This window comes from Delphinus delphis, chromosome 2 (genome assembly GCF_949987515.2).
Source record: "Delphinus delphis chromosome 2, mDelDel1.2, whole genome shotgun sequence".
NCBI classification, from domain to species: domain Eukaryota; kingdom Metazoa; phylum Chordata; class Mammalia; order Artiodactyla; family Delphinidae; genus Delphinus; species Delphinus delphis.
Window position 1 is genome coordinate 157,963,927 of NC_082684.1, and position 12,744 is coordinate 157,976,670.

Consider the following 12,744-nt stretch of genomic DNA (forward strand, 5'->3'; position numbering starts at 1 on the left):
AAAATTTTTTAAAATCTTAAAACAGGCATCTCCTTTACCCAATAATTCCACCTCTAGGAATTTATGATAATGAGATAATCAAATAAGCACAAGGTTGTTTATAATAGTAAAAATAGCAGAATGGAATTTGTGAATTTCTTAAAGCTTATTTGGGAAAAAAATGTTTCTGCCACTGCTTTTCTCAGACTACAAAGTGTCAATATACTATCCTTTGAGGGAAATGTGAATAAATAACAAATGGTTCAATAAAATAACAAAAATACAGGTTAGTTGTTCAGATTTTCACAGTTAACTTATACAATCAGAAGTCTGGGATACTCAACTCAATTATACACATATTTATTATCCTATTTTAGACGTATGAGCCTTCATCAATTCCTTTTTCCCTCTCCTGTTACCCAGCTTTAACACATTACATTTCTACAAAGGGGTAGGGAAAGCAAATTAACAGAAATTAAACTCAAACTAGGAAACTTGGCTACTTAGTAAATTCTATTTCCATTACCAGAACAGCTAAGCATGAATTTCTATGGTGATTAGGCCAAATCCAATAAATGAGTGCTTTCTTTGAAGTATTTTATACTAGTCCTTTATTCCTGCTACTAGTCCTAGGAGTCTCAACTATATTTCCAACTTAACAATGAAAAGTTTAAAAGTGTAAAGGCAAGAACTGGAAACAGTATAGAGTTCGGAAGTGAAGATGCAAAGTATCCCAAGAAAACATCATTGTGGCAAACTGTAAGCTACAACGCTTTACATGGGTCGCCTCCAATCTAGAGATTTCCAGAAAGGAGACCTAGCCAAGTAATAGGGGTTGTACTGGAATTGGATGAAACTGTACCTAATTTTATGGGAATAAAATGATTAACATGATTAGAATAGTTGACTCCAAATCAAGTCAGTACTAATATTTACATTCCTTTAGAAAGTTCTTATCCTTGTATTTCCTGATGCGGAGAAAATTTTGTAATGTTAATGAATGTAAAAGAGAACAGAGTTAAGGTCAAACTAATTTTATAAAATATAGCCAAACCTGCTTCTTTGAAGAGACTAAATAGAAATGCCAATCTTTCCCAACACCAAGTTTAGAGACATTGTTTACTAATCCGCGTTGTGAAGCAAGCATCTTTCCAGTAAGAAGCAGTGTCCTTATGCAGAATTCACTATAGTTAAATTATATTTCATACTGTCTGATCTACAGTTGAGAAGTTTATTAAAAATTATAGTAGAATACTCCCTTTGGTTTTGTTCTGATTGCTTATTTAGAAATTCCGCTGCAGAACAAAGAGTTTGCCCTATAAACACTGACCACAGAAGGTATCGGCAGCTGTCTGTGTCTATGCAAGTGTGCACTGACTTCCAGGCTGTGTTCCTGGGCACTTGTCATTATCAAACACAGTATTCAAATATCACAGTATTCAAGTCAAATTAAATCAAATTATCTTAATTGACTTTACATCTAATGTAACAATGTTTCAAAGTACAAGAGGCACATTTTAAGTAGTAAGGATAGAAAGGCATTTGGATTAAATACTCAAGTATACAGAAAACATCTCTGGGCACAAACGAACGGAAGAAAATGACAACTAGAGCATTTTAAGAAGACCTCTAATTCCATTTAAACACAAAAACTTTAAAGAATCAAGTATCCACCTGGATTGTAACTTAGTATCACTAAGTTAGCCCCAAATTGTAATGAACAATTCACTCAAAGTTACTAAATTTTAAATTCAATGAAACAAAATTGACAGACCATTTTTCCTAGTATACATTTTGACAGATGAATGTAAATAAATATATATTTCAATTTAAAAAGTACTTTACCCTTTGTTAGATAACCAGTCTGGCTTTGGGAATTAACAACAGCTTCAGTCCTCATAGAGTAAACTTATCTCTTCCAAGATTCCATTACTGCTTTATAGTTTGCAAGCACACCAAGAGTGTTAGGTGGTCCCTCACACATTCTGCAACAAACTGAAACAGAAAAGCGGAAGGCAGCTCTACTTTAAACTATTTGTGAAACAGGCACAAGAAAGAAAAGGTCTGAGATATATTCTAAGGGGGAAAAAAAGACCTTGCTGTGGTTACACGCACTACAGATATTCAAACAAAGATGATGTTTGTTGAGGGTAAAAACATGCCTTTCAGGCTAGATCCCAAGTATGAACCACACCAGCCTACACCCAGCATTCCATCTAGTAACAAACAGGGGCTTTGAATATGCCTTAATCTTGCACTTCAAAATTAGCCACAGTCTTATTACTTTTAATAAAACTTGTCTTGGAGCAATAAAGAAAAGTTGTATTTAAAACATTATACTAAAGCTAAGTAGGAATACTCTTCTCGAGTACATTTTATAACTTAATTTTAATGATACTTTTTAATGTGAAAGCTTCAGCCCCTGTTTCAGACACTAAGCAAATGCATACTAAATTCTGGAGGGTTTTGGAAATATTTAACACACCACACATATACAAGTGAAATAAATGTTTCATGAAACAAAACGCATAGCTTACTGCAGGGTGGCACTGTGAAATGTCCTATTTATTCTTTCCTTCTTCCCTTCACTGTTTCCTTCTTTCTTTTTTTTTTTTTTTTAAAGGGTTGGGACCTACAATATGGAAAGTACTTTGCAAAAGTGACAGCCACCTTAGAGGCATGATTATGAACATTAATTACACTTAACTGGACACTAGTGAATTACGTTTACACTCAGCTTAAGCCAGGTATAACATTCAATACAGGTAAAAGATGTCAGAAGCTTAGAGAGAGGGAAAAAGTTCAAATCATAAACCAAGGAATGAGAATCAGACTGGCATCAAATTTCTTATCAACTAGAAGGTAATGAAGCACTTATTTTCAAAGTTCTGAGAAAAAAAAAATTATCATGAGCTTGGAATTCTATACCAAGCTAAACAACTGATTCGGTATGAGGAAAAAGTAAAAATGTTTACAGATATTACAAGGTGGGGTGAGCTGAAGAATGACTCCCCAAAATATGTCCACATCCTAATCTCTGGAACTTGTGGATGTACCTAATATGGCAAAAGGAATTTGCGGATGTAATTAAGTAAGGATCTTGAGGTGGGAAGGTGACCCTGTATCGTGAAGGTGGGCACAACGCAATCACAGGAATCTTATGAAAGGCAGTCAAGAAGGTCAGAGGAGGAAGTAGGTGTGAGGATGAAGGCAAGAGGCTGGAGTGATGTGAGGAAAGAAGGGGCCATGAGCCAAGGAAAGGAGGCAGCCTCCAGAAGCTCAGAAAGGCAAGGATGCCCATTCTCCCCTAGTGGCTCCAGAAGGAATCAGCCCTGCTGACTTCAGCCCAGTGGAACTGATTTCAGACTTCTGGCCTCCAGCACAGTAAGAGAATCAATCTTGTTGTTTTAAGCCACGAAGTTTGTCATAGTTTCTTACAGCAGCAAGAGGAAACTAGTACAATGATTCAGAGTTCACTGCCTAAACAATGTTTCTTTGACAAAGACTCTCTCCTTGTCCAAACTTTTAACCATCTTCTTTACTAGGCCTTGAGTCCTGTTTTGGCCTGCCTAGCCCAGCTGTAGCAAAAATCCTGCTAAGTCAGTTCAGTGAGAGTCCCCCCACCCTTGACATCTCTTTGCTCTTGATATCTGGTCAGATTCCTCATCCCCGACCCTTGATATCTGGTAACACTGGCCTGCCTCTACCAAAAATCCTGTTAAGTTGGTTTAGCAAGAATCCCATCCTTGAAGTCTCCTCTTAGTAATTTTCTATCCACCAAGGCCCTCACTTGACTGACTGACTATAAATCTCTTATTTATAGGGATTTCTTTATTGTTTTAATAAGTGTCAGAAAAATTTTTTAACAGAATCAAAAAAAGGGGTAGACACAGGATCCATGCAATCTCAGGAAGCTAACTGTGTAGTTGCCTAGAGAGTGACCACCCTGCATTAGAATAGGGAATACAAGGTGTCTTCAAGAAGAAAGCGGATTCTAGGCAACATGTAGATCACAGATATTATTAGCGAGACAGTGAAAGCTTACATATGAAAGACACCAAAAAGAGGATAAGAAGACTATTAGAAAATTCAGAACAAAGTAGAGAGTGATAAAAGTCATGGTCAAATATGAAGCAATGTACTAAGGGGCATGGCTATGAATTTGATACATATGGGAAAAGTGAATTCATCTGACCTTGACACTTTCAACATTAGGATTATATTTCCTTCCTACATACTTCATCATAATGTTTGAGATTGAAGTAAATTATATTGACTACTGACACTGTGATTATATAAGGATTTTATTGGCTTTTAATGTTCATAATCAACTATACACAAAGCATCTAAAATTGAACTCTGATCTGCACACTTCCACACACCCCACTCCAAACCTAAGTCTCCCCTTCCTAGAAGCAGCCACCGTTATCTCCCAAAAGTATTCTCCACACTATACAAGAATCTGCATGTATGTATGCACATACACATATATTTAAATGTCCCTTTTCTATTTAAAAACTAGAACCATTCTATAAATAATTCTAGATCTTACTCTTTTTTGCTTAACAGTACATCTTCGAGCTTATGCATATCAACACCAATAAAGCCTTAGCAACCAGTTCCTGCAGGGAAGAAGTTTAGGCTGTGAGCCCTGGTTTGTGGCATCTGCCAATTTCTATGCTGCGAATATTCCCACTGTGGCAGCCACTTACCAAGGTACCAGTGTGATGTCACCAGACGCATAGTTCAGGCTGGGTCCAATATACCAGTGGATCTACCTCAACCTTTTTCACAGCTGTAAAGTTTCCCAATGCACGAACATAATTTATTCAACTAGTCCTTTCTTAGGAATTCAAACTAGGATAAACTAGAGAGTCAATTTGTAATGAGAGTTAAAGGTGAAACATTATGAGGTAAAGAGCTTAATAGGTTACTGTAACCAAAGGCAAGCTGAAAAAAAAGAGGAAGCAGAAACTACCAGTAAGCTGAGAAAAAGATGCTTCAGAGAGGAAAACGGTACCCAATACGCAGAACAAAGCAGAGTCACCATCAGAGAGACCTTTTAGCCTAAAAAAAGAAAGAGAGAGTCTAGCCCGCCTCTGAGCTGCTGCTGCGGTTGCTGGCTCTCCTCTCCTGCTCAATGCATGTACACAAAGCAAATGCCTTCTCCTGAAATGATCTGAGTGAATTACCCACGTCTATAATCTGAGTTCTTTAATTCCATCTCAGCTTTCAACCAAAAGAGGCCCTAAGTATCGATGGTGCCTAAACAATGTTTCAGTTATTTGTGATCGCTTTCGTAGAATACTCTGGACTAAGATACACCAATTATAAAGATTCTTCTAATGATAAAATCTTAAAAGGCACCATTGCTAAAAACGTCAGCATTTATTTTGCCATGCTCTAGATCCAAGGCTGAAGGGAACGCTCAGAGGAGAAATAAGCCGAGTTAAACAGATCAACATCAAAACACAACTAAAAACAAAATAAAGGAAGGCACACCAGTCACAAGAGAACCTGAAATACCACTTATTTTAACTAGTTATTCTGTGAGAGATGAAATTCAATACGGACACTTAAAAGTGACGTATACCTACTCTCCCCACAACAAAGTTTATTACTGGGTAGCATCCTGGGAGAGCTTCACATCCTTAGCCAAAAGCTCCACCTGGTGGTCCTGTGAGCACTGATCCCAAATCTCCTGTCCCTTTTACCCTAATCCATGCTCCTGCGCCCTCCAGCACAGTCCCACCTCCACCTCTCACAGCTCAGCTAACTCCACCTTAAACAAGTGTCGTATCAAAAATGTACAACCTCAAAAACCCATTTCTCTCCTTCTTCCTTCCCCCACTCGAGTAGTAATCTCAGAAAAATCATTTGGCTTCCTTCCCTCTGTCCATGTTAACTTGGAAACAACACAACAACAAGACTCTGATCACAGCTGCAATTATAAAAATAGTGTAACTAATCATGATCAAGGAAGGGACAGCCAAAGGCTGAAAGTTAAATACAGGAAAGAACCAATGCCATAAACCCAAAAGTCCTCAGAAATGCCCCACTTTCCACTTCAAAAGAGCCACACAAGCTTCCACGTACATCTTCATACTCCTCTGGTAATAAGCACTGTCTGATACAATAAAAGTGTTCAAACAATAAGCCTAAGTGCTCTTCAATTTTAGCTTTTAACTGTCAGTGTAAATATGATTTATACCTTTCCATTCAAAATATTTCTATTATCTCACTAGTAGCATGATATCAGCATTTTCTATTATATCATGTTTTCATTTTTAAATTTTTCATTCAGTGTGCACAACACATTTCTTCAAACAAATTCTTATATAGAAGCCCAACTTTCAAGCAAGGAGAGTGATGGGGTTGAGGAGAGATAAAGCAAAGTCCTCGTGTTAGCACGTTTGTCATCTACTGCTCAAACGAGTTCTCTTCCAACAGTTTCCCAACTGCCATCGCCACCTCCCTTTCATAGAGACCTCTCAATTCTCCAGGCCCTTCTCTTGCTTCTACAAATAAAAAGATTAACATTTTATAATTGGTAGGTTGTCTGTATGTTGTTTTGTTTGTAAGCATATATATTTTAAGACCTGTAAGAACAGGACCATCTCCAATATTTTAAACACGGAGCACCCAGCATGAGGTAGATATTTAATATTTCTAAAACTAATAAAATATTTTAAATCATAATTTTAACAACAATTCCAGGGAAGGCTTCTATTACTTGCTTCCTGAATTCTAGAAAGATGAGAAACAAAATAATTTTAAAGTCCTACAATTACTGACAAGGACTCATTATAACAGGATAATTTTTTTCCCTAAAATTTAATCATGACTACAGACCTACTAGAGGATCCACCTTACCAATGCCCATTGCCATAAAGGTAGAATTGGTTACTGGTAGAACTGGCCTTTAGATCTACTGTATTTACCATCTGTTACCCACAACCATTTACTGAATATACTTACTTCCATGTCACTTCTATTAAACTGTAATCTCCATGAACAAAAGACAGTATCTCATTCATCTTGGTATCTCTTATATCCATCACAGTGCCCAGCACACAGTAGTTGCTCACTAAGTATTTCTTTTGAAAAATTACTCAAAATTAGTTACTAATGTGAATTATTCAACCAGGTAAACACAATATATCAACTTATTTTAAAAATTAGATTTATAAGCTGTTTTCCAGATATAGCTTTACTGCAAAAAAAAAAAGAAAGAAAATATATGCTTCTGCTAAAGACTCTTACCTTTTTCATACATTTTATTGTTTTTTTGTAAAGTCTATTTCAAGGTAGCATTTGAAATATTATTAGGACTCAGACATGAGAAGTCACAATCTATTTCTGATGAGCACTTCTGATTATTTGCAAGACCTTCATATTCATTAAGGAATGAATGAATACATTCATGAATAAGTGTATGTAGGTACTATGTGGCTACTGGAAGATGAAAGAAACCAGAGACTTGTTTGTTATGTCTGTGTTCCAACCTCACACTTCCCCTTTTTCCAGCTCCCCAACCTACTCACAGACCATCACTGTCTCACTTCCTTTACTGGAAGCTCCAGCTCACTCAGCTCCGTGTGCCCCCATCATGCTTCAAGCTCACATGGAGGGCCTTCAGCCAGAGAAACACTCCCAACTCCCTCCCACACTTCCTTCACTCCTCTCTCGGGAGCAGAGGAGTTGGGGATGGGCTTGGCTGAGCTCCTCGCTTTCTCACCCAGCCACCCCATCAGAAGGGCACATCCCTTCTGATATCCTCTCTATGCAGGAAAGCACCTGCCCTGATGGGAGGCCTGGGGTTGCTTGGCTGTGCTAGTCACCCGGTGGGTAAATCTAAGTCAAGAGAGGCTAATAAGCCCTTTCCACTTCAGATCTAACGTGCCCTCCAATCAGCCAAAGGATTTTGCTCTCCATCTGTCAATGTCTCCTGTGTTACTTCTCAAAAAGAAAGAGCATTACTACTGGTTCCCTAGAACTCCCAAAATCAGACTAGTAACTCCAACGTTTATGTGTAAGATGATTCACAGAGAAAAAGGATATGAAGTGATGTAACAATGTTTAAATACCATTACTACTAATGAGAAACATAATTATTACTTGTTGAATGTGAGTTTAATTTCCACATTTGGCAGCAGGGTTGAATGACAAAATTGCCAACAACAGATACCTAGAACCAAGACAAGCATATGAGTCATTTTACTCACTTCAACCTGCCTACAATTGCTGGCAAACTCAAGACTACACCTTAGCAGTTTTTCTAGCAGCATGAGAGCATGATTGTAGTAACAGATGACACAAGACTGGTGTGTGACAACTCCTTGCTTGTGGATACTTTATAACCTGCTTAGTGCAGGTTTAATACGTACCAGACATTTACCATGCATTTACTATGCATAAACTCACATAAACCTCACAGCAACCTACTCCGTCAGCTTTATGACCCTCCCTAGTTTACACACAGGGAGCGTGATGTTCGAAGAGGCGAAGTGATTCAGGTCCTACAGGAAGTAAGTGGCAGAGCAGAGTCTGGCTGTCTGACTTCAAAGCCCTGTTTCTAACCGCCACACTATTTGTTAAAGTATAAGTGAGTGATCTTTTTCTATTTCTTCTCACCTCTGCTAGTCCTTACATTTCTTTTCTTAGAAACAAATCTATTTGTGATTCCTATGAATTTTAACAGTTGTTTTCTGGGTTCCAGTAGCCTTCCAATCTTATCACACTAAATTGTCAATTATTTGTGCAAAATGGAGACCAATGGTGTTGTGTAGAATCCAAGAACCATTTATATAAAATATTCTTTGTGATCATAACCTCCTCTATTACATTTTAAGTGGTGTATCAATACTTTAGGATAGTAACAGGAAATGATCAAGAAACAGGCCAAAAAAATTGACAGGATAATCACCAAATTACTGAAGCTAACTTTACTAAAATACTTTATGGTTTTAGTAGATACTAAGTCAAATGTCTTCACGATTAATTTCTATGATTACAGAAAGAATTCTGTTGAATCCACTTCATTTCCTTAACTTTCACAACTCTTTCAGCTCATTCGGAATTGTAAGCATGTAGAATTTTATTAATTACAAAAAAACTTTGTGTTGAATTCAGCCCAATGGGTATTAATAACAAATGATGCAATTACAGCAAATTCTTGTGGACCAGATGTAAGACAAAGAGAATTCACAGACTGCTCACCCTAATAGCAAATAACTAATTCCACAGATAGTTTGGCAAGCCTTATTCTAAACCCAAAGGTAACTTTTCTACTCTTTAAATCAAAAATGCAAATATGCAAAAACCAAATTGTGCCCAAAATGACACATGAAAACAAGAACTAAGTACTACCTATAACAACTGAGTAGTAAACAGGAAGAACTGCATTAATACATAAACAAAAGTATAAGCTATGCAAGTATTTGGTCCCCAAATGGCCCTTAGGTTCAAATTGGAACATAAGGCCATCAAAAGCCAGCAATGTGGGATACAATAAATGTAAGTGCTCATATCACACTGAAGCTGTCATTCATACAATCATTAAAAAGAGAGACAGGGCTTCCCTGGTGGCGCAGTGGTTGAGAATCCACCTGCCAACACAGGGGACACGGGTTCGAGCCTTGATCCAGGAAGATCCCACATGCCTTGGAGCAACTAAGCCCGTGTGCCACAACTATTGAGCCTGTGCTCTAGAGCCCGCGAGCCACAGCTACTGAAGCCCGCATACCACAACTACTGAAGCCCACACGCCTAGAGCCTGTGCTCCACAAGAGAAACCACCGCAATGAGAAGCCCTCGCACTGCAACAAAGAGCAGCCCCCGCTCGCCGCAACCAGAGAAAGCCGCACACAGCAACGAAGACCCAACACAGCCAATAAATAAATAAATCTATTTTTTTAAAAAAAAGAGACAGAGCTCTAAACTCTGACATAACACCACGTAACTCTCACAACATACAACACACTTCACCTAACAAATCCTAGCAACGTGATCTATACATATTACACAACAAACATCAAAACTGCTATACATACAGGGGTAGTCATTGATCAGGAGTCTAGATGCATTAAGTACCAACAAAGAGCCAGGCTCATAAGTAATAGCTAGCACTTATTCTGCACAATCTAAAAGTCTTATGTATATTATTTCATTTAATGTCTTCACATCTAAACTACGAGGTAGGTATCATGATCATTCATTTAAGAGACAAGAAAATTGTTAGGTTAATGAACTTGCAAGGATCACACAGCTTTGAAGTTGGAGAATTGGCATTCAGACCAAGACAATAAGGCTTCAGAGCGCTCTTAATCACTCCACATGGTCTTTGAATAAATAAAATAGCAAGCAAATGAACAAAGGTTTATCAAGAGGATTTGTCAACAGGTATCATCAAAATAGCATTAAACAAGGGCAAGAGGCCAAGGAAATACCCTACAGTCAATAGGAAGCCAATGTGTTTCTGAAGAGAAAAGAGGCCAGAAAAGCTGTGGAGAAAATGAAGATCACTCAGGAAGGAAGAACAGTTTATCCTGCCTGTTACCAATGCACACTTGTTTGCTGAGCTTTTAATACCTATTAAACCTGTGCTAGGTGTACAGAAAACCTCATTTAATATTCAAACAACCCTATTATCATTTACATTTTGCAGATGACAAAAATGAAACGTAGAGGTCAAGCAACTTGTCCAAGGCTAAATTATCATCAGAGCTCAACTCAAACCCACATCTGAAAGGCTCCAAAGTCTGTGTCCACCTGCCCATTATGCCAGAGAGAGAGAGAGAGAGAGAGAGAGAGAGAAAATGTGTGTGTGTGTGTGTGTGTGTGTGGTGTGTCTAAACTAATAAGGTCTACACTACCTAGAAACTGGTGCACAGTCACCAGGAAGTGGGTTAGTTGACTCCAGTGTGCTCGAAACTACTGTTCTTGTGTTTCCACAGTGAATATCCTACTCCAATAAAAAGAAAAGTCTTCCTAGATCTGAAAATGATTACTTTCCAAAGTTACTTATTCCTGTACACTTTTAGATACCCAAGCTTCCAAGGTTTCACTTCACTGATTCCATAAAGCTGCCATAGAGTTTTAAGGATATAAAATGCATTGTCACAGTATCTGATTATTATAAACAAGGAAGCAAGTTTTTCTAAAGTTTAAATTGAGGCAGCTAACTATTGTTTTCATATACAACTAGATACAATTATACAATTAAGCTTTTTTTTTTTTTTTTTTTTTTTTTTTAATGCTTTACTAGTTACCAACTGCCAGACCCTGGGCAGGAAACAAGGAAGCAGGGGCTCCACACCAGTCGCATCTTACATGGTTTTTCGTTCATACCGTCTACTCACTATAATCCAGTCCTACACTTTTTTTCTTTTTTACAAACCCTTTCAACCACGTCTTTATTTTTTTCTATATACAACACATGATGTTCTTCAGAGTAAAGATTCATTAGCTCTAAAGTATACCAAACTTTAAAAAATAATATTCCCAACACATCTCCTACTGGCATTTGGTAGTATATAAACATTGTACAAAGATTTCAGTATTTCCCTGACAAAGACACCTTAATAAAACAAAATAGACATTGTTCACCAAAGCTAAAGGAATGGGCAGTGAAGTTCTCACATCATTGTTTCAATGGTGGCACAGATGCTTCACAAAACATCCACTTACTAAAAGCATTCTATCAATCCAATCTGAATATCATCTTGGAACATAAATGTGCATAATTTAAAGAAAGATCAAACACCTTCACAAATTCTTAACTCTTGACTTATACAAGTACCAAAATATAAGTAAAAGCATTTTCAAGCTGAGTTAGAGAAACATCAGCACAGTAGTACACTAATATTACCCTATCTTCAATAAATAACCATCTAGGACCAAGAAACAAATCTTCTTCATTTTTGGCATTTTGTTGGCTACCAGCAGAGTAGGTAATAAAGTTTCCTTAGCTTTACCCTTGGACAAAATTTGAAAAATTGGGAAAGTAGGCACAGTGTATGTAGCCATGTGTTTATTCAGCAGCGTTGATGGAGGGCCAGCCAGGTGCCCAGGACCATGGCGCAGAGCGAGCCGCTCGGGGAGCCTGGCAAGCAGCGGGGGACTCATGCCACATGGCGACAAAGGCTGCAGGAGAAGGACACGCCATGCGCTGTGAGAGCAAAACAGAGAGAGCAATCGAGGCTGGCTGAGTGAGTCGAGGAAGGCCTGAAAGAGGAGGGGATCGTTCCTGTGACAGCTCAGCTGGACTGAACAATGCAAAATATTTCCCTGGTCTTGAAACTCTGCCTACATTGTACACCTTGCCCTCGGTGCTTCTTCTTCCTCCCTTGCTACTTTTTCTCAGTATTTTGTGTTAATTCCTTCCCTTCTGTCTACTCTTCGAAGACAAGGTTCCTCAGGATTTGCTGTCTAGGATTTGCCCCAGCTCATCCTTGGCATTCGTCAGTTTTTAACATTTCAGTTTCAATACTGGAGCAAGTTATCCTAAAGGCCACGGCATATAACTACCAGCAGGTCCCTGAGGTGTGAGTGTGAACCAGCCCGTGTGTGAGTGAGAGAGCTGGTCACCTGCCGCAGAGGGAGCCCCACTGCCTGGCCGGCGCCTGTCCCTATGCACTGTCACCAACGCACCAAATCAAATGGGGCGGGGGGAGGGGGGTGAAGAAAAACTGAGCAAAACAAAAAATTGAATGGCTTCAAAAAGAAAACAACCTGGCAATATTTTGGAAGTACTTCTGAATTGAG

The 12,744-nt window shown here is 38.3% G+C and overlaps 1 protein-coding gene across 3 annotated transcripts in view; it reads right to left on the reverse strand.

Moving 5' to 3' along the window:
• Positions 1 to 12,744, reverse strand: part of USP6NL (USP6 N-terminal like) — a 143,795-nt gene that overhangs the window by 66,212 nt on the left and 64,839 nt on the right. Inside the window, exon 1 of one of the 3 annotated variants that reach the window (XM_060006034.1) lies at positions 1,825 to 1,954. The exons of the other annotated variants lie outside the window; for them this stretch is intronic. Within the exon in view, the coding sequence (XP_059862017.1) occupies positions 1,825 to 1,879 (55 nt within the window). The 5' untranslated portion in view covers positions 1,880 to 1,954. Of the gene's footprint in view, positions 1 to 1,824; positions 1,955 to 12,744 lie in introns of those variants that run through there. 3 annotated transcript variants of the gene reach the window in all.